General features: G+C 41.9%; 1 protein-coding gene across 4 annotated transcripts in view; it reads left to right on the plus strand.

Annotated features, from left to right (window-relative positions):
* The first annotated feature begins 2 nt into the window (after positions 1-2).
* The window catches only part of LOC105940875 (SLAM family member 7), a 31,137-nt gene continuing 3,393 nt past the window's right edge, over positions 3-27,746 (plus strand). Inside the window, exons 1-6 of one of the 4 annotated variants that reach the window (XM_076885303.1) lie at positions 3-127; positions 229-343; positions 12,805-13,107; positions 19,811-20,104; positions 20,180-20,303; positions 21,408-21,505. In XM_076885303.1, the coding sequence (XP_076741418.1) occupies positions 307-343; positions 12,805-13,107; positions 19,811-20,104; positions 20,180-20,303; positions 21,408-21,505 (856 nt within the window). In that variant the 5' untranslated portion in view covers positions 3-127; positions 229-306. The other 3 variants (XM_076885302.1, XM_024802880.2, XM_076885305.1) reach the window with 3 other exon arrangements.

Below are 27,746 nucleotides of genomic sequence, written 5' to 3' on the forward strand. Positions count from 1 at the left end.
CTGAGATCCTCTGGTTCTTTTACAAAGTTCCCCATGATGACTCGTGTTTTCTTCACCTCGCGGCGTTTTCCCATTATAGCGTGTATAGGAGGAGGAGTCTGCCAGCTGAAGCTTGTTTGCAGACTCGGTGCGTTTTGCACTAAGCCAGTGCTTCTATGGGTCAGGCTTAGTTCCAGTCTGAATTAAAATGAATTAATTACGATATTTTTTCCTCTTGTTTTCAAAAAGAGTTTCTTTGACGGACAGCTTGTGAGGAGACACAGCAGCAGGGATATTTGGTCATGACCGTCTCCGTTTAACTCTGCGATGGAGTCAAGTATGAGACTTATTGTCCTTCTGATTGGTGAGTTTACAGCAGCTGCATTTCACTGTGACAGAGATGAGACGGGCTGTGATGCTCGCAGAGACTAACTGTAGTTTGGTTATTTACTTCCAGTGTGCAGCACTTTGCGTTTAAAGTGTTTTATCATTTTCAATTCAGTGTTATTTATATAGAAATCCTCTTCTACATAAAGACGATGATCTACAGATTAACACGTACACGGGCTGCGTCCGTGAAACAGGTCAAAGTAGAAAAACAGTAGAAACGAGCGGCCTCGTCACTAAGAGGTTTCTATTAAAGCAGCTTCACAGAGCGACTCTCGATGAGCTGCAAGTGTTTAAACTGCAGGTTTATTTTTTATTAACCAACAAAACACAGATTTAAAAGTGCAACGTGCTGTTTCTCACATACAGATTTATGTATTTAGTTCTTCCATTTCTATTCATTTCATGACACATTTAACATCTTTAAGAGGAAAAGTTCTCATTGTCCTCCTGTAGTCTTTACTCTCTCACAGTAAGCTCTGATACTTGGACTGATCATCGGTCTCACTTGTATCCAGGTCATATTCATACACTCGTGTGGGACTGTGTGCACTTGTTGGTATTTTAAATATCTGTCAGCTGCAGGATTATTGAAGGATATTTGGCTGTTAATGAACAGCAGAGGACCAAGAACAGAACCCTGAGGAACACCACTTTATAATCAGTGAAACTTTATTTTTACAGCAGCTTTCATGCAGTTTGGTGCAGCAAAGAACAAAAAACATAAACTAATATTCAAACATGCAATAGTTCTTTGGTCCTGTGCTTACGTGACTTATCTCTCGCTGCTCCGGCTTCCTGCCACAGTCCATAAACACACAGCAGTGAGATTAACTGGTGATCGTGCAGATTAAAGCGCTGCAGAGGTCTCAGTAAGAATAGGAAATAGATGAATGTGAGGACGTTACAAACACACATTCATCACATTTAGAAAACATAAAACGTGTTTGGTTCAACACTTGATTAAATGGAAAAAACAAAAGTGGATCACAGACTCGATGTGAGCATCAAAAGTCAGAGATTGATCAAAAATCAATCCAAGATCGTGACTTTAACTCTGGGTGAGAAAGATCACAGATGTTGCCTAATTTGGTGCTTGATGCTCTCTGGAGAGTTAAACACTCTGCGTTCAGCTGCAGAAACGTTTGTGCCATCCAGCTGTAATTCCCTTAAGACCGTCCATCCCAGTTTACCCAGTTCACGTCTGCACACAGATGATAGGAAATGATTTTCAAACTACTAATAATAAGGCCTAATGGCAGGATATATAATGAGAATAACAAGGAGCTTAAACCTGATGTTGGAGCTCTTTGTTCTTTATTTTTATTATTTTTATTATTTTGAAATTTGTTTGAGTTTGTTGTTGGTTTACTTATATTTTTGGGTTATTTAAAAGTTTATTTGTGTTAAAATTTGCTTCATGTTTTTGGTTTGTTGTTTATCTTGTTCGGTCAGTCAGGAAGAACCGCAGGACCATTTTCTATAAATAAAGGGACTGGTTTAGGACCAGCATGCACTGGGGCGGGGATCTTTGTTTAATGCTCGCCAGGATAAATGAACCATAAACTTTCAAGTTTTGGACGTTGGACTTCTTTGCCTGTGTACAAACTTACGGATGTTTGGTTGGATCACGTCGATGATCAACAGCATCAAACTGCCTGACAGTCCAGGTTTAAAATGTTTTAATAAAATCTTTGAGGACCTGTAACCGCGACACTCTGTCTTTAATTGAGCCGTTTGTAATATTTTATATTCGGAGTTTCAGTTCAGACGTTTCTTTTCAAAAGTTCATAGTTTAAGTGCTGAGGACGGCTGATGATCAGAAGCATTAATTATACACTTTTACTGGACACAGATAATTATATCGAAGATCTTTGGTGTTTAAAATTTGCTGTTCAGGTTCAAAACTGTGTTTTTTGGTTTTGTTCCGTCTTACATGTGAGTAGAATAAAAAAGCAGAGAGTAAATAATCAAATTACTTTTGTTGGTTTATTGGTGTGTTTACACCAATAAACCAAACGCCACATTAGCTGAACTATGGAGATGCAGAAGTAACCTGATGATCTGATGTTGTCACTCATAATATTTTACAGTAAACATGTTGGAACATTTATGTGGACAGAAAAGGTGAAGCAGTGAAGGTCATCAGTCACAGCAAAGATGCAGGAACCAGTTTTCATGAGCTGAAGTTTGAAAGAACCGATTCAAAAACATGCACAGCGTCGTTCGTCATAAAGCTTCAGATGATTCGACTGGAGTCTGAATCAAAGCTAAAATAAAAAGAACCTCTAGTTTAGTTCAGTTTGGACTTTGTTTATTCAAATTCTTAATAAAGCGTCCGGAATAAGAACGATTCAAATAGAAAAATAAAAGTTAAACAAACATTAAAATGTGACTAAAGATATACTGAACTTACTTCTAAAAAAAATGTTTTGCTAAGACACTGGCGGGAAAAGCGGCCCCTCCCTGTGAAGACTGGTTAAACTGGCATCTTAAAAAAAAGTGACTTATGGTCTATTACAGCGGTCCCCAACCCCTGGGTCAGGGACCCGTACCGGGCCGGGAGAGTTGAGGCTCGGGTGTGAAATTTACGGTTTTCAGGGCTTTTATCGTTAACTCGGTTTCCCCGGGTCTTTCCCGTGTTGTAGTTGTGTCTTATTTTGAAAGAAATGATTACCTGTTACCATAGTGACCAGAGAGCATTAAGGGGCAGAGAGGAGGATGTTACTCTCAGTGTTGTTGGCCCATTTCAGGAGGACGCTGCTAATAAAGTTACACAATTACACAGTGAATTTGTGTTTATTATTATATTTACAGAACACCAGTTTCTGTCTCGGTCGGATCATTTTAATTTGTCGTATTTATCCGCGACCTCTTAAAGGCCGGTCCGTGAAAATATTGTCGGACATTAAATCTTTCCTCTCACCAGCTGGCTTTCAGCAGCTTGGTGGTTGTGGCGTCTGGTGTGTGAAAGTAGAGTGTGAGTGTTATTTTTCTTTTTTTGTTTATATCTAAAGTTTAAAAATAGAAATGTTGAAAGTATATATATATACACACACACACACACACACACACACAGAGATAAATCTAAGTAAAATAATACTAACTAGACTGTAAAGAGAACCAAACTCTGGGCCTAACAGGAAACTACCAACACTTCTTTGGCCTGCTGGTCACTGACAGCTGATTGTGTTATCACCAAGCAACAGCCAGACTAATACTCAGTGTTATTACAGGACACAGCTTCCTCTGTTTGCCATCGAAATTGAGGAAGGTTATAAATGTTCTAACTCTGAGTCCTGAACAGGATGTAGCAGACATGAATATTACATTAGAAGCCATTAAGCATCGATCCAGAGCTGCATCCAGTTCAGAGTCTCCTCCTGGCTCTGACTCAGTAAACATGAAACACTGTAAGAAAGACGACGGTACAAATAACGTGTCTTTCTTCAACAGAAGCACCTCGTAGTCTTTCCACCATGTTTGCTTGTGTTTGTATTTCCAGCAGATAAAACCTTTAATATCTTGTATCAGCAGGAACATGTAAATATGCACGATGTGCCTACAAGCTCCAGTATCTCATCCACACTGTGTAACTTTAATGCACAGCTCACAGTTATCACAGTTTTTTTTTAGTGTGAAAACTTCCTCGAGCTGGTTGTGCTGACAGATTTGACCTGTATAGTTTTATTTGATATCGGCTGCTTTTGCATGTGCATGACATCTTTGTGGGTTTGAATGGGTGGGTGACTGAACGTGTAAAGAGCTTTGGGGTCCTTAGGGACTAAGTAAAGCGCTATACAGGCCATTTACCATTTATTACCTAAACCATGAACAATCCTAAACATGAGCCTGGAAAAACTGATAGTTGAAAACGTGAAATAAGCTCCAGGAAACAGGAAGCAGACAGATGACCTGACACCAAACGAAGGAAGATGGAGCACTTAAATAGACAGAGTGGCAGTAAGGGAGATGGAAACACAGCTGACTAAGGCTGCGTCCACACGTACACGGGTATTTTTGAAAACTGAGATTTTCTGTTTTTGTGTGGGTTTTTTGTTTTTGGTTTTTTTTTTTTATCCCGTCCAGACGTAAAGCCTGGGTGGGAAATGGTAGAAGCAGAAAGCAGTCCTGTGTGGAGGGACAGGACCTGCTTGTCTGTGACATAACTGACCACTTACCAGTTTTTACTTTGTGTGACTGTGATTTAAAAAAAATAGATACCAAGATTACGATAGCAAAGCGAACAATAAATGAAGAAGCAATTCATGCCTTCAATTTCGATTTAGCACAACAAGATTGGAGTTCGGTGTATGAAGAGTCAGATGTGGACAAGGCTTATAATAATTTCCTAGATATTTTCACTATGTGGTACAATAAACATTGTCCTGTAAACGAACACATGACAAAGAAAAAAAAAGATAAAAAGTCCTTGGCTCACAAAAGGAATTATTAATGCTTGCAAAAAGAAAAACAATCTGTATAAACAGTTTATCAAAGTAAAAACAAAAGAAGTGGAACAAAGATATAAAGCATATAGAAATAAATTGACTGATATTATAAGAACGAGCAAACAACTTTATTATAGAAGAAGATTATATGAAAATAAAAACAATACAAAAGGAACTTGGGATGTGTTAAATAACTTAATTAAACAAGCATCTTCTGGAACATCATATCCTGAATGTTTCATTGATACAAATGGTGAAAATCACAACATGAGTAATATTGTCGATGGGTTCAATAAATTCTTCATAAATGTTGGCCCTGAACTAGCAGCGGACATCCCGTGTCATAAAAATGAAAATATCAGTAATATAAAATCAAATCCCTTTTCACTGTTCCTCTCAGCTACAAATGAGCAAGAAGTAATAAATATCACATTAAAATGTAAAAGTAAGTCTTCAATGGATTATCATGACATAAATATGTCTGTAGTTAAACAGGTTATTCTGAATATTGCTAGTCCCTTAACATATATCTGTAATTTATCATTTCAGTCCGGTTGTTTTCCAAAAAAAATGAAAATTGCGAAAGTAATACCACTATATAAAAGTAATGACAAACACAGTTTTACCAATTATAGGCCTATTTCTCTACTGCCTCAATTCTCAAAAGTTCTAGAAAAACTTTTTAATTCAAGATTAGAAAAATTCCTTGAAAAACATCAAATAATTAATGTTGGTCAGTATGGTTTCAGAACGCAAAGAACCACTTCAATGGCGATAATTGAGGCAGTAGAAGAAATTACTGATGCACTGGATAAAAATAAATATGCAGTTGGTATTTTTGTTGATCTCAAAAAGGCCTTCGACACAATCAATCACTCAATTTTACTGGATAAATTGGAAAGATATGGTATTCGAGGGAAAGCTGGTAACTGGTTAAAAAGTTACCTAACGGGTCGGGAACAATATGTTAGCATAGGGCATTACCATTCAGAGAAACTTGGTATTACATGTGGTGTTCCCCAAGGGTCAGTGTTGGGACCAAAACTTTTCAATGTATACATAAATGATATTTTTGATGTTTCTCAAGTACTTAAACTCATACTGTTCGCAGATGACACCAACATATTTTTCAGTAGCGATGATTATACTGATCTTGTAATGACCGTAAACAGGGAGATAAAATTAATAAAAAAAGGGATGGACATAAATAAATTATCATTAAATATAAATAAAACTAAAGCAATGTTTTTTGGTAATTTAAAATATAATATAGAATTACCAATTATCATTGAAGGTGTACCAATTGATAATGTGAGTGAAAACAAATTTTTGGGAGTTATAATTGATAATAAAATTTCATGGAAACCCCACGTCAGGCACATAAAAACCAAAATTTCCAGAAGCCTCGCAGTTTTGAACAAAGTGAAACAATTCCTTGATAAAGATGCACTTCGTACTCTGTACTGTACCCTGGTTCTTCCATATCTTACATATTGTGTGGAAGTGTGGGGAAATACATATAAAAATACAACTAATCCATTAGTCACAGTACAGAAACGAGCACTGCGTATTATTCACAAGGCTGGTTATCTAGATCATACTCACAAATTCTTTCTTCAGGCAAAGTTACTTAAATTCCAGGATCTGGTTAATTACAATACATCCATAATTTTGTATAAAGCCTTTAATAAACTTCTACCTGCAAATTTACAAATTATATTTGAAATTCGAGAAAAGGTTTATAATGTGAGAGGCTTCGGGGAATTCAAATTACCCAGAACTCGAACAACCCGTAAAGGCTTTTGTGTGTCTGTATGTGGTGTGAAAATCTGGAGCAGTCTGAGTTTACAATTGAAACAATGCAAAAATATTCATAGATTTAAATTTCTCTACAAACAGTTGGTCTGGTCACAGTATACTCAATGATGCTTTAGTGTGCTCTGTAATGTCTGTTCTCTTACCATTGCTGGTATGGATTCCAAAAAAAAAGAAAAAGTGTGCGTATGTATGTACATGTGTGTGTAGATATATATGTATGTATGTGTGTTTGTCACTATGTAATTATTACTGCCTGTTACCTGTGGTAACACAATTTATAATTATTATATATTCTGTATTTAGTTATGATGGTTCTAATTGTTGTTTGTGAGCTGCCGTTGACATGCTTGCATGTGCCCGGGGCTGTTGATGGTTTGATGGTTTGTTTGGTTGTAACGATGGGCGTAGCTGTGGGAAGCTTATTGTTTTTTTGTTGATGAGTGAGTATAGGGGTGGGATTTAATAAGTTTTCTTCGTCCCACTCCTTTTCAGGTAATTTTTTGTTTTGTGCACTTTACGTTCAATATATGTATTTGTTGTGCCTGAAATGAATGAATGAATGAATGAATGAATGAATATGTAAGCTTTTAAACACTGCCGAGAGTAAAATTAACCCTCTGTGGTCCAGGGTATATTTGGCCGTTTTTTGACTACTTTTACCTCTATATTTCACCTTTTAAAATAGTTATTTATTAAAAAAGTTATTTTTTTCATTTTGGTATACTATATTAGCACAGAAGATCTAAATTCAGACAAAAATTCAAAATCAGAGTAGAAAAAAGTAATTTTTTACTGTAAAACCCACAAACATGTTTAACGAATCATTTTCACAACTTGAAAGGCAAATAGAAATTGTACATTTCTAAAAAATTATGCACAAGTTTTGCAAACAACTAAGTTATATGGTACTATTTACCTAAAAATGCAGCCAAGGCCTCAGGCGTTTTTATATAACCATTTAAATCTATTTACAGAACAATCAGCTGTGCTGCATCAAATAAGAAGGCACACAAATTATTTGTGCCGGTCCAAAAAAATAGTTTGTGTTCAGTATAAGACGGAGGAGAACAGCACAGGCCTAAACCTGCAGGTCTGACAGCAGGAGGTGCATCCGTCCAGTTTTCCATGTGGGAACAGCGTTTACACTGGAATCTGCCTGTGACGGCTTTGTTTGGAGAAAGTGTGAAATTGAGCAGTCTCACTGACACACAATACAAGACAATAACTACACAACACACTAACTACAGCCTCCAAACACGCTGAACGTCACTAATGTCTCACATATGAAAACTCGCTCTCTCTCTTTCTTTTGCTCGCCTGCTTTCCATCGCGGGTGTCACTCCTAAAAACTTCCCCTTCTCCCCAAACAACCAAGTGTCACATGTTGCCTTATCAATTTGTTGATTGGCTGACATGGTAAACTCTAACACCAATAGGGAAGTGGTGCTTTTTCTTTTTCTTTTTTCGCTCGCAAGCGGAGAGTGTTTGCTAGCGCTGTCCGTAAATGACGTTTTTACCGTCCTTCCCGCTGTAAACGCCGCTGTTTTGTTCAGAATAAAAACATTGCGTGTATGTTTTATCACAATTCTGGTTTTACGTGGCCCATCGACACAATTCAAAAACTGGTATGTAGTTTGAAGTCCGCACTTTTGACCCAAGTTGAAATGGAGACTTTGACTCGCTGCAGCTGTGTCATCTTAAATTGGTCATGTGATTTTGACGCGCCAGCGCGTCCGGAGATCCCAGAGGGTTAACAGTAACAGTATTTTGTGTAAGTCTGCCATCGTAGAAATTAATTTCACCAAAACAATAACGTGTCGCACAGTGTGACGTCAAAATAGGCACACACCTTTGACGCTGCGTTTTCTCCGTTTTTTGAAAATCTCCACCTTTGTAAGCGTTTTTGAAAATCTCTGTTTTCAGTGACTGAAAACGGCGTTTACGTGTGGACGAAAGGTGCAAACACATAGAAAAATCTGCGTTTTCAAAAATACCCGTGTACGTGTGGACGTAGCCAAAGGCTGGATATCGTCTAGAATCAATTCGATTCCATTTGAATCGAGGAAATTCTGCCTCAGACAGTCAGAAATATTATAATTCTGATCATTTATGAGTACATGTCCATATTTTTATGTTTAATATACAGTGGTCCCTCGTTTATCGAGGGAGTTGCGTTCTAAAAATAACCCACAATGGGTGAAATCCGCAAAGTAGCAAACTTTATTTTTTATTTTTAAATTATTATAGATGGTTTAAGGCTCTAAAACCACTCACTACACACTTTGTGCACTTTTCTCAGACAGACATGAACATTTTCACTTTCCTTCTCTTGTTTAAACACTCAAAGTTCAAACCTTTGTAGGAAAATAAGTTCAGTGTTGTAGAATGAAGCCAAAGGAACCTGCAGGTGCCGACATTTCATGACATTGTGTTTGTTGGGGAGAAAACTTACAAACATACAGTACAGGAGACGCAGCACGAGATAGATTGACGATGGTCTACAACCAATCAACATGCAGAACACAATGACTGTAAAAACAAAAAAGCATGCAGAATTGCACCAAACAAAATGTGCGAAACAGCGAGGCCGCAAAATGCGAACCACGTAACAGCGAGGAAGCGCTGTATTTATCTATAAAACGAAGGCTGACACTTCATCAGAGGTGTGACATCACAGCAGAGGCCTTTGTGTCAAAGTAACTCAGGATAAAACAGAAAAACATGAAGGAGATTTTCCTGTTCTGGCCTTTTATAGCAGATAACCTTAAAAACTGAAGACCATGAACATCTGAAGTTTACCTGATGGTAAATGGACTGATTCTTATACAGCGCTTTCTACTCTCCTCAAAGCGCTCTATGCAACATGCCTCATTCACCCATTCACACCCACTCATGCAACCACTTCTAAACACAAGTGCAAACTAAACTACATTCACACACAGTAACTCTGATGAAGGCATTGGAGGACAACTTGGGGTTCATATCTTGGTTCAGGCTTAGTTCCAATCTGAATTAAAATTAATCAATTATGATAATTAGCAGAAATTAAGCTTTCTTGTTGGAAGTCATTTAAATACAATGAAGTTTTTATAAAACAGCAGCCGACAGTGCTGTACACATGTCACGATCCTGGGTCTTATGACCCAGCGTTTTGGAGTTTTAGTTTATGATTAAGCCCTTTAGGTTTTCTAAGTTCATTTTTTATCATGCCTTGGTTGTTATAGTTCTTTGTTGTTAGATTCCCCTTGTGTCCTCCAAACCCTGTTAAGTCTCCTTTGCCCTTCATGTGTTTCATGTCTGTGTCTTATGTTTCCTGTTTTATTTTGAAGAGGTCTTGTGTTTCTATGTTCACTGTATTTAGTTTTTCTCTTTCCCTGCGAGTTCATTATGTTCATGTGGGTTGTGCTGTTTTGATCTTTATAGTTGTTATTTCCCTAGGTTTCAGTTATGGTTATCATAGGCTTAGTTCTTGTAATGTGGCTTCCCTGTGTTCCATGTTGTGTCTACTGTGCCTTTCTGTACCATGTTTCAGGTCCCTATGTTCTGTCTCCCCAGTTGCTGTGAAGTTTACATGTTTAGAGTTCGGTCAGCGTGTTTCCTGTTTTACTTTGAAGGTCCGTGTCTCATGTCAGTGTTTCTAGTTTTGCTTCCCTTGTCTCGTCCAGCCTGATTACTCCCAGCTGTGCTCTCCTTCTCATTCCCTCGTTATCCCTCAGTGTATTTAAGCCCTGTGTGTCGTAGTCTCCCTTGTGGCTGTGTTTCCCTGTGTGTCAGTTTATCCATGTCCCAGTTTGGTTTAGTTTTCCATGCCATTCTGCAATAAAGCAGCTTTTTGAGTTTAATTTTGTTGTCGTGAGTTTTGCGTTTGGGTCCTTCTCCTGCCTGCACACAGACGAAACATGACAACACAACAGTAGACTGGTGCATAATAAGCAGCAAATAATGCAGAAAAAGATTCTTAGATGGAAAACTGTTCTTGAAATACACTGAGAGAGAGCTGTGCATGAAGTGTGATGGGGTTTGGTTTTTTTTCGTGGTGGAAGCAAAACCGCAAAAGTACGGAGCCCCGCAAGGGACATGGGAGAAAAAAAAATTAAGACAAACTTTTGTGAGATTCCTCCCATACCAGTAATTTACGTTCTAGAATCGATTCTCATATTAAAATATCGATATTTATTAATTTTGGGTAATTTTTTAGTTTATTATTTACAGGAACAAAGTGGAAAGAAACGATACCATTTGGATTGTCTACATTCAAACGAACTACTTCCTCTTCTGCCTTTATAGTCATGTGCGAAATACGGCTGTATAACTGTGTGGCAGCCCCGGCGTGCACACTCTCAACAATGGCTGAGCGTAAATGGAGTTATGTGCAAACATACATGTGGCACGACAGTGAGGTGTTGTGGCAACACCACTGACCTCGTCAGACACCTCAGAGTAAATCATATCACAGAATATGACAAGCGTATGTTGAGGTGAACTGAAGAGGAGGAGAAGGACAGGTGCTGCCAGGGCGAGACAGACGTCTGTCACAGTCCTTTAGTGCTGCAGGCAAGATGTTCAAATAGGCACAACTTCAGAGTTTTTTCTTTATTTCTATATAATAATTCTGCATCATTGAGTGACAAGAACAAATAACCTGACGTCCTGTAATCATTATGAAGCTATAATTTGAGATACAATAAAAGATACAGTAAAAAAATGTTTTTGTACAAAGTATCGTTGATACCGCCCCGAATTTTACTTGGTATCAGATCGGAAAGGAAATCAGTGATATTGCACGTCACTAGCAAATATGCAACATCTTTATAAACCGAGCAGATATTTGAAGTTTACACAGCTACAGAAGAGTTTATTTTGTCACCCAGAAAGATTAATAAGAGTAATTTTAAAACTTAGTAGCGGCCGCCATTTTTAAAAACTGGAGTTTGGCTGGGCCGTGCTATGAATTCTGGGATATGGTGCGCCACGAAGGACACACCCGACCCATCCTTCAAACTCGGGGAAAAGGAGGACGCATTTGTCGGCTGCATTCGGAGGAGTCTACAAATTTGGACAGCCTTCAGCGCGTTGCTGTGACGTAATCGGTCTACAAATGCGTCCTCAGGAGGATGCAGCCCATGAATTTGGACACGCCCTCAGGCTACGTCCACACATACATGGGCGTTTTCAATCACAGGAAACTGAGACTTTTAAAAACCTGCCAGGGTGGAGATTTTTGAAAACTCAGTTTTTGCGTTTACGTGTGGACGAGGAAAACGGAGAAAACACGGCGTCGAAGGTGTGCGCATATTTTGACGTCACACTGTGCGCCACGTTATTGTTTCGGTGAAATTAATTTCTACAATAGCGGCCTTACACAAAATACTGTTACTGTTAATTTTACTCTCTGCAGTGTTTAAATGCTCACATATACACACAGTTCCTGTCCCTCCACACACAGGACTCAGTTTTGCTTCTATGCGCCATCTTTGTTCACTCTTTCCCACCCAGGCTTCTAGACTTCTGATTGGCCAACATTTCTACACTGTTAGGAATATATCACCACGTGTTGCTTTGGCATGTTCCTAGCAGCGTTTTCCTTTATTTTTGGCGTTTACATGTGGATGGGATTTATTTATTTATTTATTTATTTATTTATTTATTTTTTAATCGGAAACAGAAAATCTCCGTTTTCAAAAATACCCGTGTACGTCTGGACGTAGCCTTCGAGAGGCCGAGTTTCTCAGAAACAAACAAGTTGATCAGTCTGCACGTCTGCAGAGGAAGCATGACCCCGTCCAGCGTTTACAGACGTGTTGCTGCCATCAGATTAAAAATGAGCTCTCTCAGTTTAAACATGTCAAATGTTTTCTATCTTCTATTGTGAATAAAATGTGGCTTCATGACATTTGAACATTATTCGACACCAACGACCTTTTTGCAGCTGTAAATGTTTAGTTTGTCACAACCAGATCAAAAAGTAAGAAGTTGTTGTGATTGGTGTAAAATGTGTGAGGCTGAGTTCCTCCTGTCACTGATGCAGCTCACATGTATCAGCTTCACCCTCCTCGTGCTTCATGTTGCCTGGATTTAATCCTCACTTACTTTCTGTGGCTCTTTGTAAGATCTCTGATCACTTTCATTAAAGTTCTCACTGACTGTTGGATCTCTTCATATTTTACAGTGATGAGATTTTCTGCTTCTGAGGAAGTGAAGAAGAACCTGACGGGCACTGTGGGAGGAAAAATCACTCTACCTGACTCTGTGCCAGAGAAAGGATATCTGTTATATGGAAGAAAGATTATTGCTGATGTGATTAAAGGGGAATTTGACATATCAGAGGACATTTACAAGAACAGACTTCAGTGGGACAGAAACTCTGGACTCTTTACACTCACAGAGCTGCAGAGGGACGACTCAGGGATTTATACTGTCGACTCTAAAACAGGAAAAGGTTTCACATCATCATATAAGCTCACAGTGTACAGTAAGTCTCACATTTACTCTGGTATGTTTTTGTGCAACATCCCAGCTCCATATGTGACCTCAGTCTGTATGTTCCTCATTAGTTTGGTCATATCATCACTTCAGAATAAAAACAGCTTTTTGTTCTTATAATCCCACAAATGTCTGGTGTGAAAGGAATAATCAGCTTTGACTTCAGTGTTTTCACCAACATTACTGATGTGTACAAAGTGAATGAAAGAACAGGACAAAGCAGAAACTTTAAACACTGTTCTTAGAAAATCCTGCAGAACAACTGAAATTAACACGTTTTTATTTAACAGCTTTTTTAAACCAAAACACAAAACTTCCTGTTTACTTGAACATGTTTCCCATTTCATGGTCACGTGAATCCACAGAGAAGTAACACAAAGCCTCATTGGCCATGTTCCCACTAGTGCCTAACTATCGCCCAATCACAGCTCAGCACAGCACCCTGTGAGTTTCTAAGGTATTGAACTTCTTTATGAAGCATTAACAGTTACTTCTTACAGTGAAACATGTATATTTGAACAGCCCAGCTGCCACCTGTCAGTCTTGTGTGGCCTACAGTGTTACACTGCGTAACAAGCAGAACAGACACTTTTATTTTGACAGGTTTGTTATTGATGGCGACTTCCTGTGGCTGCTGCTGTGAGAGGAACACATTACAAAACACGAGCTGTGGTTTCCATCATGAAGCAACACATTGTGCTGTAATGTTTGTGTCTGACTACAAAGCTGCTGTCTGTGTCGTAGAAAACCAACGACAGTCATGTAGTTACAGGAACCCACACACAGAATCATGTCTTTGTGTTGTTTTCTTCCTTTCATGAGGATTTGAATCAGAGCGTTTGTTTCTTCTGTGTCCTCTTCAGCACCTTCTGCTGATAGTGATGCTAGTTTGACAGGAAACGGTGGTTTGGCAGTCTGCTGTCTCTCGTGTGTAGGGATGGGTATCGTTTAGGTTTTATCCGATACCGGTGCTAAACCGGTACTTTTGAAACGGTGCCGGTGCTTAAAGAATGGAGAACACAAAATTGGTCCAAAAACCTCCCATGTTCAGCTGTTTTTTGTAAAAAGATAACAATGTTAGCCTTTTCTGCAGCTATGGGGCATATATGGTATCACTCTTGGCTGGAAGCAGTGCTTAAACAATGGAAAAAACACAAACTTTGTCCTAAACCTCTCATGTTTAACTGTTTTCCACTTTTTCTTTGGTCATTTTAGCCTTTTTGGCCACGGTGAAGGGAGTATCTGCCATCAAACAAGAAGACAGCCGCATGTAGCTATGATGATGTTTGCTAGTTCACCTTACATGCATTAATGTAATAACGTGGCTAGCCTACTCAACGTAAATTACACACGAACAACATTAAGCTACTCACGCAGAGAAGAACGGCTGCTGCTGCCATCATCACCCTCATCATTTCTGCTACACTGGCAGGGCTAGGGGCCAGGACTCTCCTCTTCGGGTTTTTGGGGGATGTTGCTAACTCTGGGTCCAATAATAGGCACCACACCCGCAGTAGATGTGCTCGGTGTGAGGTCTCGCAGCAAGCTATCAAATACGGCGCATTTCTCGGCTTTTAGAAAAACGCTATGCGTCGCCAGGTGTTTCATCAGATTCGAGGTGTTACCTCCTTTGACAGTATCACAGTATCAGCTTAAAGCACTTGTTGCTGCTGAGTTTGCATCTTTTGCTGTGAAGTACAGCCAGACTTTTGACCACTTCGCCTTGGGCATTTTTAATCTGTAGCTCTGCTCTAACAGAACTTACGTACCTGGCCCCGCCTACTATCCTTGTAAAGGTAAAATGGTTGGGTAGAATCCAAAGTGTGTGACATCTCAGGAAAATAAAGCACCGAAATGTGCGCTGGTTTTCGGTCTGGTTACTACTGTTTATGTCAGAACCAGTGCAATAATGGCACCAGATACTGGTACCCATCCCTACTCGTGTGGTTTGTTTTCAGACAGTTCTGCAGTAAATCTCCTCTCATCATCATCACGCTACCTGTGGTTGATTTAACCAGTAACACCAATAACCTTTGACAGGAAGAAAATCTGGTTCCTTGTAGAGGAAGAAGAAAGGCTTCCACAGAAGTTGAGGTTTTGAGTCCACAGAGCTTCACAGCAAAGATGTGACCGAGACGTTTAGACAAAAGATTGAACAGAACAGTCAGAAGCTGCTGGTTGAAGGGAAACGAGCACAAAAAGAGTTTGTGTTGTTTGTGACATCAGAGCAGCTCACCTGAAATTCAAAGCCCTGCTCCAGGATCGCTGCTTACCCAACAAACAGACCCTTAGAGTTCATATGGGGAGGTGTGGGCAGACCCACATGGTCTACAACAGACAGTGTTGGACTTTACTGCCAACAGCTGGTATGTAGCACACACCAGAATAATCCTCAAGAGAGGCCGTTTTAGCTCCTCCCTTTTTTGCAGGAGGTCATCACAGAGCTGATTTTGGCAGATTTTTACTCCAAACACCAAAGCGTCTGAGTTTTTATCACGTCTCCCACTGCAGGAACCCTCAAACATGCACACACTGTTGCTTTGTTCACTGTTTGTGCTGTTTGCTGCACAGCTCTCACCGCTGTCTCCTCCCACACTCTTGTGGTTGTTACACAAACACGTTATCGCACTATGCCCCTGCCCTCAAAGACATCACATAAAATGCTATAGAACAAGCAGTGTGTGTTAGATGTCCTGACATCTTTCACTGTTCAGTATATCAGTCATATACAGTTTAAGATTGGAATAAGTTGCTGTCTCTAATCTGCATTTTTATGACAGTGACATTAAAAAATGTTCTCTTATTTCATCTTCCCCACAATATTCACATTTCTCTTTATCGGGTTCCCTTTATTATAAAGAGTTTGCCAGCAAACATCCCTGTGAACGCCCACAGTGGGCAGGTGTGTGAACAGGACAAACCACATGTGTTTTCTAAGGCTTTACTATTTCTTGGGTGGTGTTGAGACTGTGACGTCTTCTTGCCGAACCTCCAAACTTTGTTAGTCTGTTACCAGGGCTTTGTTAGCTAGCCTTGTTTTTAGCCTGTCTGCTAGCTGTCTGCTGCCCTGAAGCTACAGCTGTCTGTGGGCTTTACCTACTGACGTACTTTTACAAGATGATACCCGACAACTGAAGCAGGACCTTAGGATGAAGGACGAGCTTATCCTGGAGTTTTCATCTATGGCCACCACACAAGCTAACCACCTGGCTTCTCTACGCGTCTCAGTAGAGAAACCTGCTCCCCGTTCACTCTGTGGTCAGCCCCAGCTGCTCACAAACCACTTTCCACTGGAACCAGTTCAGCCACATCTACAGGAGGGCCTGTCATCTCAGTCAATCTATCTATGTCTGATGAGATGTGACCGCTCCTCATGGGCGAGGTCAAAGTCCAGAGTCTGCAACCTGCAACCCAGATGTGTGGGTGGTGGTAAAGGACAATAAGGGTGGTGCTCCATCTACATCCTCACTAAACCAGGCGCCACTCAGCACTGAGGAGGGGAATGGCTGACAGGGATGCCTCACTAACCTCACTCGTCAGCTGTGTCCTCTCCTGGGCTCCCTTGCCATTTCTCTTCCCAGTTACCTGGCTATAGTGCAAACACCTGCATGACACCAAGCTGAGCATCCAGGCTTTTCTGTCTCGAGCACTGCTGCAGCTCCTCCTGTTGCCTCGACGGCTGCATCTCCAACCTCAAATGCTGTACTGCCCCTGAGGTCCACATCATCTGCCATCTCCTCAAAGCCATGCCTGTCCACAGTGTGGTTGTGGGCACCTCTACGGTCCAACATGGTGGCCGTGCCTTTTGCTATTATGGCGCCTGTGTGGAGGATATTACTCCGACCGATCTGCAGCTGTTGAAAATTCACCACAAAGCCTCAGCACTAGTTGGCTCTAATGACTTAAAAACAGTCAGTTGGAGACCCTCGAACAAGGTTTTGTGCACCTTGTGAGGAGTCTGCTGGTCCTCTGCCTGTTTGGTTTTGTTCAGCCAGCTGCATCAGCTGCACATTTGGCTGAAGGGCTGCTGCAAGAATAAAGACTGTCCTCCAGCGCCCTGAACTTTGAAACAACCCCTTCACCCAAACCTCTGGGGTTCAATCTGCCCACAATCATTGAACTAACCTTTCACTCGTGTAGGACTGAGCCCAGATCAGCGTGTCGCCTAAAATCATGTTATTACTGATATTTTGTCACCATCACTACTAAACCGTGTCACGCCTGCTAACCTGCATAACCACTGATACCAAGACTTCACCTGTTTTCTCAGTCGGCCACCTCTTTATCAGTTCCTGCGATTATAAGGAGCAGAGAGAAAAACTCCAGTGTTTTCCATAGTTGTGCACCCAGACTCAGTACTAACCTGCACTGTGATGGAGTCTTTATGGTGGAGGAGCACCAGTGGTCTAAACCAGCGGTCCCCAACCTTTTTTGCACCACGGACCGGTTTATACCCGACAATATTTTCACGGACCGGCCTTTGAGCTGTCGCAGATAAATACAACAAATAAAACCAGTACCGGTACCGAAAAAAAGAAGATTTATTCATAACACACGTGAAAAGACCCAGGAAAACCGAGTAAACGATCAAAACGATAACAAAATAACGCTGAAAACCGATAAAAACCCTGAAAACCATACATTTCACATCTGAGCCTCAACTCTCACGGCCCGGTACCAAACGACTCACGGACCGGTACGAGGCCCGGGGGTTGGGGACCGCTGAACTAAACTGTGTCCCATTTAATCCTGGTTCTTTTAACTCCTTCTATCTCCTTTTATCTCCTCTGACCTGTAAATATTTATTTGATCAAATCATTTAATCTACATATGGATGATTTCTCTAACTGCCCTGATACAGAATTTATTAACATTAGAGAAATCATTTTATTTTATGCAACATGTTACCGGCCCCAAACACCAGATCTGGATTTTACTCTCGGTTTATCTCTAAATTCCCTCCACACGTCTGACCTGCGATCACACATTCATGCTCTTTGACACAGTTCTGTATCCACTGTTGTCTAAATCTCACATCTTTAATGAGCACTCGGGTTTTCTGCTCTTTTCTTTCCTTACTGCAAAGTCAGATTAGTCCCAATCATCAATCCTTCCCCCTGGATCAGTGATCACATCAAAGTGCAGAAAAGCTGAATGTAGATGGAAGAAGCCTGATCTCCGTGTTCATTCTCCATATAAAGGAGTTATTGATCACATCTAACCAGCTCATCAAAGATGTGAAAACCTCTCATGTTTGATTAAAGAAAACAAGCTCGGGGTTCGTGTTTGACGCCATCAGCAGATTCCTTCATCCTCCTCATTCTGCTTTCACTCCCACATCTTCAGACGCTGTGAAACGTTGCAGAGCTCGTCATGCTCACCTCATCCTGTCATGACATCATCTGGCTGATAAATCATCATCTGACTGCATTCCAGATTATTAAAGCAGCCGCTGTCTTTGCTGGAAAAAACAATCTCACTGTTTCAGATGTTTGATGGCCGATTTCCAAACTTGTTTATTTCCAAAATCCTTTAAAAGCTGTTATTCATCAGCTTCTTCAGATTGTTGGAGGAAACATCTTCAGTAAATTCCAGTTACACGGCGTTATTAAAGTTACTAATGATACTTCTGCACTCAGAGGTGAAGACATTTGTTTCCTGCTCGACGTGTCTGCAGCCTTGTTGATCAGGCTGCTCGTCGCTGCTGCTCTCAAATGCTTTTCTTCACTTTATCAAAGCGATACTTCAGAATTCATATTAATCAGTGTGAGTCTTCGTCTGCACCGCTGCTGTGTGGAGTCCCGCAGGGATCAATCCTTGGACCAGTTAATGGTATCAGTGAATTCTCTGTTGCTATGCAGATGACACCCAGTTATACTTTTCTGTCAGCCTCAACACCCACAGCCTCTCCTGCCTCAGGGAATCCTTATCTGACATTGCCACAAATGTCAAAGCTCCTTCAGTCTTATTTCCTTCATCTCAGAAATGTTGACCAAAGTGCTGCTTTTATAAAGTTTGAATGCAAAGAACCCAGCAGTCTGTCAGTGATGTGAACATGTGCAGCTCTGTGAGGCTTTCCAGGACTGACTGTCTGGAAACGTGTTGACTTCCTTTGTAGATGATCACGTCTTCACTCTGTGACAGCGTCTCTTTACTGCGTGTTTCTATTCTGTGTTATGTTCTAGCTTAAACTGCCATCACAAAGAACTAAAAAAAGAACTAAAGGCAAGTTTAAAAAGATGAGTTTTTATTTGTTTCTTAGACCACTGAGTCCACGGAGCTCAAACTCAGAGGGAGAGAGCTGTAGATGTTCCAGCGAGTTTCTGCTTACAAATGTGAACAAGGAACTACTGTAATCCAAACATGATGAAAGCAGTACTTCACTTGGCAATATTTCTCTTGTGATAAAAACACGATCGAATCAGAGAAGCCAACGTCATTCAAAACAGGTTTTTGTGAGAGACGGCCAATCAGAAGGAGGCTGGTATGGGGCGGGGCTAAAAATCAGGCAAAGCTGCTTCGGTAAAAAAGTAAAATTTGAGATGAGCAGTTTCATATTAATGTTCACTGACTGCATTAAAGCAGCAATAACCAGAGCTCTGCTGTCCTGATGATGTTCACTAACAAAAAGCAGAAAGTTAAAAACATTTTTCTGATGTTAATTTTTGTTCTCCATCACTTTTCTCCTCCAGACTCTGTACCGACTCCTGCAGTGAAGAAAGTGAGTGTGAGCTCTGAGAGCTGCTCCTTACTGTGTTGGGTGGACAGAGAGACCACACTGCTGTGGTTCAAAGACGAGCAGATGCTGAACCAGAGCAGCTCTGCGCTCTCTCTGCCTCTCACTGTGCACAAACAGGACTTCAACTCCTCTTACAGATGTGTGGCTGCAAACCCTGCAGAGGAGAAAACTCTTCCTGTCCGTGTGAGAACCACCTGTGGAGACACAGACGACAACGACACCAACAGCTCGAATAAACCAAGAAACTGTGAGATTATTTCTAACTGTGATTTTAAACATGTTGTTCACTGTGTTTGCTGACATCTGATTTCCTGTTTGACAGATAACATCCTCATTATAATCTTCTGTGTCCTGTCTGTTGTGATGATCATACTTGCTACTTTCATCATCAAGTCAAAGTATCTTTCCCGAAACAAAACGAAGACAAACGGACAGGCACAAGGCAGGTATTTATTTTCTCTTTTTATTTTATTTATTGTATTTACTTCTAACCTCTTTGGAGCTTGTAGGTCTAAACCTTCAGATCCAGATGATATTAGACAAAAACACATTTGAGTCCACTCAGCTGTAACACGTCTGTGTTTAACTGTGGTGTGACTGACTTCAGTAGAGTCTTTGTCCTGTTAGTGGAACTATGAGCTGCTTCCAGTGCATCACGATCAGCACTAAGATGCCGCCGAGGCTGCCGGCTCGATGCTGCCGGCTCGATGCTGCCGGCTCGATGCTGCCGGCTCGATGCTGCCGTGTTGTGTCACAGAGGATCTTGTGGTTGAGCTGCTTCAGTAGAAACATGCAGCCGTCACTGTGAGCTCTGTGTTTGATCACATCTGACTAAACCTGACGAGCCAAGCTTGGAGCAAAAGTTAAAGTGCATTTACTCTGTGGGAGGTTTTTATGCAAAATAATGAAGTCATTTAAATCTCCATTCCCATGTAAACTGTGCGTGTTATATATGACAACAGGAACTGACTGAAAAGAAAGCAAACACGTACTGAAGGTAGACCTCTGTTCACTTCATAACTGCAAATGTCTCTGCTCATTAACTCCTTTGGGTCTGTCGTCGTTTGTCCTCCTGAGAACAAAAGTATTGAATCCACTACAGAGGACGTAATGAGCAGGCTGGTCTCAGGAGGACACGGCCCGCTCTGGACTCAAGTACTAAAAGCAGGATGTGGGACTCTGTGTGGTTGTGTGTCGTGGTCGTGTGGTTTTGTTCCAGAAGCTCCGGGAGTTTCATTGTTAAGCTAACGTTTGGTTTCCTGTATCTATTAATACTGAGAACTAATCCTCTTCCTGTCTGCGTGACTTGTTCTAACTGTGACTTTCATGTCTTGTGAGATTATTGGGTCACTTTCAGTGTCAGTTAAGTGTGATGATATTCTGGTTTCCTTCTTTGTTTCTTTCCCGTTTCCTTCCCTGCAGAGTTTTCAAACATTATTCCTGTTTTCCTTTTTGACACAGTCTTCTCATGTTTAGTGTTTTTATGTTCATGTCTTCCTGCTTCAGTGGTTTTTGTCCATGTTTTACTTTGTAGTTCTTTCTTTCTACAGTCTCATTGTGTCACGGGCTGCGACGGCAGACCGTGGAGTTGTAGAGAAAGTAGGGCCCAAACGCGAGACTCTAGTGAAGGACGGTGGATTTATTTATGGTGAGTGGACAGAAACGACAACTATATACAATTCAAGCACTGTGACTCCTGTGGCGATTCCTCTAAGAATCCCACACAGTGCACGTGTCCATAGCAGTGAAAAGGTGACAACTCCAAAAACCCGATTCCACTCCGTGATTTCCCCTCGTGACGACGTTCCTGACTCCCGACTCCTGGTGCCACAAAAACACACACACAGCTCAGCAGGCAGCCTTTAGTAGCGAAGCCGATCTCAACACACTAATCTACGGTACTTAACAGGTTCGACTTAGTATAATCCCGCGCCGACTGGGGCTCCGCCACCTTCTTAAATAAGACGCCCCTCATGAAGCTATCAGCTGCAGCTGGTGAGGGCTAATGGGCGGCAGGTGCGGCAGTCCCCAGTGCGGGAACACTTCCGGGTCGCAGTCTCCTCAGCGACCCCAAAACATCCGGGAGCACCCAGGGAGAAAGGACAAAAAAGGGAGAGAAAACCACCAAAACATAACATACGGAAAAACATATACAAGAAATACATGAGCTCTGGGTCATAAATACATGATCTCTGGGTCATCAAACCCAGACCATGACACATTGTCTTGATTACCTGGACCTGTGTCTCGTTCCCCAGCTGTGTCCACTTCCTGTTTGATCCTGTGTCCATGAACAGTCCTTCTGTTTCTTCATAGTTTTGATGATAACATCAGTGAATCTGTCTTTGTGCTTCTGGTTCTGATACTTGTGACTCTTCTTCCTCTCAGTGCTGCCTGCTCACATCAGCAATGATTAAAAATCAATAACCTTGATTGATACTCGCCGTCTGTGGGAGACGTGGGTCTGAGAGATCTACATCAGGCAAACTTTAGTGATTAATTTGATCCTACTGTACTGTTAAGAGGTCATTCCTGGACCTCCCAGTGATGCTACATTTGTGGGGGTTGATTCAAATACAAGGACGTCTGTTTTCAGCAATAAGTGATCGTTTTATGTAGCGATTATGTTTCTATTGTTATTGTTGTTTCTTACCTGAAAACTTCAAAGGTTTTCAGAAATCTGCAGCAGTTTGAACATTTTCCAAACAGAACATTCAGTCAGTCGTCTGTGTGTGGACAGCAGGACTTTCATACTCCAGGAAGCAGAGGAAGGGCGAGGCAGGATGTAATGTGGAGGAGGGTCAGGCGTTAATGCAGGAAAGTGAAAGAGGACACGAGCATTCAAGGAGCCAGAGCAGCGGCAAACTAACCGCACCCACCAACTGTTTTCAATGAGAAGCAGTGTGTGAGCTCTGAAGGCTTCTGGATGTTATCATGTGATGAAGGGGAACAAAGAACACACACATGTAAAGGAAGCACTCAAAACGTGCAGCTATCCTAAATGGGCGTTCTTAAAGTCAGCAAAGAGGCACAGAAAAGAAGACCAGACACCGGCGAGGGAGGATAAGAAGGACAGACGCAACAATGTTGTCATCCCCTATGTAGCCGGTGTATCAGAGAAACTCAGGAGAGTTTTCTCCAAGCATGACATCCCGGTGTATTTCAGACCCAGCAACACACTCAGACACAAACTGGTTCACCCGAAAGACAAAGCGCCAAAACACAAACTTAACAATGTGGTGTATGCTGTACAGTGCAGTGAGGAATGTCCAGACCTCTACATCGGAGAGACCAAACAACCACTTCACAAGCGCATGGCACAACACAGAAGAGCCACCTCCACAGGACAAGACTCAGCAGTCCATCTGCATCTAAAGGTCAAACGTCACTCTTTGAGGATGCCAATGTTCACATTTTGGACAGAGAGGACAGATGGTTTGAAAGAGGAGTTGTTAATTTGGGTTGAACCCAGGACTCGCTTGGGTCCTTCTTAATGAGATCAGGAATACTTGGAGTTGGACCCCTCTATGTTTTCTCTTGTGCCATTACATGTGGTGGCTGGTAGGCTGGGGATGGATGAGGTTTATATTGCAATGATGTTGTGATAGGTCTTGGTACCTCGGCGACGGGCTGCTGGCTCCAGATGTTGGTGGGGGTTTGACTCTGGAAACTGGGATAAGCCCTAGCAGAAAACTGCTCCTGCCAAGGAGACTTCAAATGTTGCTGAATGATAGGTGGATGTTCAAACTGAAAGGAAGGTGCACTGTTGGGGAATGGCGGGGTTGGCCGACTAGCTGTCAGTGTCTGCTCCTTTAACAGCTGTAGTTCACCCATCATCCTATCCAATGTATCAATCATTGTAGTATCCTTGGGTGGAATACTCTGAGCTGATGGTGGGAAAAAGTATGGCCTTTGGTATTCTTGTTGAGCATGGATGTCCTGCCTATTGTCATGCTGCGGCCATGGACTCGTTCATGCATCTATTCTGTGTGTATGGGAACTAATCGTGGGGACACTGATGGGCTGCATACGTTGGGAGGAAGACAGAGGGGGTACATGTGTTGGGGGTGGTCTCTGGTCCCGTTGCTCTGACAGGTAACCACCTCTGTCTGGTTCACGTGTTTGGGCGTAAGGCTGAGGTCTGCCATTCATACCATACTGCGAACCCGAAACCGCAGACATTTCCCATGGTCGATGGAAAGGAGAAGGAGGCTGATGGTTCAGGCCATCCCTACTGGACACATGCTGCCGCATATCCTGCAGATCATTCGGAGAAGCGGTCCATTCATCCACGGTGTGTTCCCATCCAGGCTGACTTGTTGGGCTAGACGAGCGGGAGGTCTGTACAGACACTGCCGATGGCACATACTGCTTTCGCTCTTCTAGCCCGGGTGCATACTGTGCTGTGTACGAGTGACGGTAGGATGTCATGTCTCGTTGGTGGCCCACCAAGCTCACCTCATAGTCTGCAAGGTAGGGGGGAGGTTGTACTTGGCGCCTTGGGCGAATTGATTCTGAGACATCTTCACTGGAGAAGAAACTAGGCTGCATCTTTAGGATCCAAGGAAAGCACCCTCCGGCTCGAAGGACCAATGTTAATTTGGGTTGAACCCAGGACTGTATAGGCGTTGGCTGAATAGCAGTGGTGTTCACCTTGGGGTGTCGGTCAGAACACACAGGACGCACAGATAAAGGTTATACCGTCTTTACTGTGATTCCTCAGCTTAACAGCACAGTACAGCAACACAGTAATGCAACCGCAGGCTTACAGAGTGGTGAGGGGTGTGGGTGTGTGGTCTGTGAACAGAACATATACAGAATACTCAATGTAATAAACATCTAAGTCATGAATTATGATGCATTAGCGTTCTTCGAATCTAACCAGAACTACAAATGGGAATTCCTATATGAACATCTACATGCACGAGTTTCATACACTACTCCCAAACCCTTACAGTACATGACATTGATTGCCAATACACCCAACAACAATATATCACAAACACCAAATCGTTTAGCTTACAGCTAGCAGGTATGTAGCATAACAGGTAGCATTAGTAGCATGAACTAGCCACATAGCGAACAGGTCGATACACATTGCACTTCTACATCCACTAAATGTCTAATTGGCATAAAAGACTAAAACTGCCCTTTCCAGGCATGGCTCCATGTCTACTCACAGTTCTTTAGCGACGCACACAACTCACACCGTGTGTAGACATCCCCTGCAGAGTCAGTCTGCCAGGTGGCTCTTGCTATGTGTTAGCTCCAACTCTGATCACTGGAACATGTGCTCAATAGTGCAACTGTGCTCTCTCGCCACAAGGGGGCTCCGCCACACAGCTGACAGCCTTTCCAACAGGAGTGAAAGAAGCCATTTATGTCCACTGTGAGCGACCATCTTTGAACAGAGGCGGTGGTTTACGACACCAACTCTCTGCCATCTATAATCCAGTTTTGAGTTCCCTCCCCAGACGCCTTAACGCCCACTCACATCCTGGACCATCTGACCTCAGGAAATTACACGATAGGGTGGGGCCAGGTTTCACAATGAGCTCACCCAAAACTCTGGCTGATTGTGACCCACACCCAGTTTCACACCTTGGCTCAGGTGATTAGAGGATCATCAGGAGGTCCTTTTGTCCCTCTGTGGGGGGAAACTCCCACTAGGTTTAAATCTGGGACTCTCCACCATTTGACCTTAGAACTGAAGAAGCTTCTCGGATGAGAGGTGAAACGTCTTCAAGATTTTCTTTCCAAGCTCTTAGACTATGATAACCTGGAGGACTGAGAACCTTCAGACATAAAAGGACAATGCAGTTTAAAAATGAAAAGTTTTATATCACAAATTATGAATTATCTGTTTGCCCAGCTGGTAACATCTGGTGGACAAAGGTTGTTTCTCCGTCTCTTCTTTATTTTATTTTTTCACTTTTTAGTTCATTTGCTGTTATAATGCTGATACAGATACTGTCTGCAGCTTTATCAGCAAACCGTTAATACCAGCAAACATATCAGCCTCATATTTCAGGCTCTACTATTATTTTTATAAAGTTTCTTATATCTGAAACCAGGAAAGAAGCCTTGATCATGAAAACACAGGAGAATCTGATGGATTCATGATGTTGCTGAGAATGATCGAGTCAAGAATAAAAATAAAGAGCTCAAACATGAACGTTTGATATAAGATCCTGTTTCAGGAGAAAATAAAACAGAGATTTGACACTAGTGGGAAACTTTAGACCCTCCTACTGTCCACACAAAGCTCCAGGGACTCTTCTGTTTTCTGGAGACCTGACTGATCATCAGGCAGTGACCTCATCATCTCTTACTGAGGTGATTTACCTCAGATGCTTCGGTAATACTGAACACCAGGTTCACCCTGTCATGTTGGTTTGCAGTTCTTCCTCCATCCTGCTATTTAATGGTGGTTGCTAAGCAGCACCTTGGTGACAGTAGTATCACATTAACTCCACCAGGTGATTTGATCTGATTGTGTGATTAATCAGAGTAGATTGCAAATAATCTTTGAGAGCTTTGATGTAGCTCAACTCAGTGGTGGGCACATAAAGAGCAAAGCTGTGGCTCCTCAGAGGTTCAACACTTTCTCTTCTATAAGGTTTGCAGCGCTGCAGGGTCACACTCCACTGATGCCCGAGAGTCAAAGTTCATACCTGAAGCCTGCACAGAGCTGGTGAAGCAAACCCAGAAGAGGAGCAGGAGGGGAAGTAACACTCGATAGCAGACAGGAAGTCTGGAGATGAAGTTAGAAGGACTGTGAGATTTTAACCCTGTGCTCGTTATCAGGCGTCAGCTGGCTGCTGAGTCAGTAACCTCACAGCCTGCACATGCACACTGGGTACAGAAGTATAGATACTTATTTTTACCTTTTTAACTCGTGAATTTAACACTTTGCTTAAAATGCACGCACGCTGTTGATTAGTGTTAGCATCGGTTCAGCGCTGCTGCTGTATTATAGGTAATTATAAGAGGAAGCTCGTTTTAATTAAAAGCAGAGGGGAACTTAGAACTTCTTCTTTTATGAACGTCATAACTACTCCTGTTCTTTGTGTTTGCGACGGCTGTGGGAGTTTTAGAGTTTGCTTCAGGCCTTGACGTGTCTGTGCTCGCTCAGCGTTTGCAAGAGTCAAACGCTCATCTAGAGTCAGCCGAGCACACAGCACAGGCATGTTTGTGAGTCTGAAGGTCATGTAAGGGTTGTGTATCTTTCCTTTGTGCAGCCAAGCACCTGAAGTGTTTCTATGACCACCAGCGTGACGGAGGATGTGATGCAAACAGTTACTATGGAGACATTTGTTTCCCATGAACATGAATCTCTGTGGATTCCTTCTGGTTTCACTGAGACTCGTTTTATATACACATGAACACCTTTCTCTGCTCGTTCAACTTCAGTTTTTATCAAGAAAGTTGTATTTAGCAGTTTGTGCTGACTGGTACAAACCTCACAGAGTCTTTGTGTGTTATTGGTTCCATGTACTTTCATTTTCTAGCATTCAGTTCAAATCTATAGCTCCAGGCAGCAGCAGCTGTCCTCTCATAGAGATTTCTAAACTAAAGACGCCACAGGATTGTAAAGAGAGCTGTGATGGTCAGAAAACCCAGCAGAGGTGTGTCTGGTGTGGTTTACTTTGTAACAGGATGGACTTCCCACAGTTTTCCCCATTTTCCAGCAAATCTTTGCTGCCCTGGTTTCCAGCTTTGCTACGGTTCGGTTTTTTAGGGGTTTTCTCGTGCGATTTTTGACAGTTTATTCCTGCTTCCTCTTTTTTCTCCTCTGGATCGTAAATCATCAGAAGCATTTTATTACCTCCATGCGTCCATGACCTGATTATTTTCTGTTCTTTCACTTTTTTGTTTCACTTTTTCTT

Source organism: Maylandia zebra, linkage group LG6, assembly GCF_041146795.1.
Source record: "Maylandia zebra isolate NMK-2024a linkage group LG6, Mzebra_GT3a, whole genome shotgun sequence".
In the NCBI taxonomy this organism is placed as follows: Eukaryota; Metazoa; Chordata; class Actinopteri; order Cichliformes; family Cichlidae; genus Maylandia; species Maylandia zebra.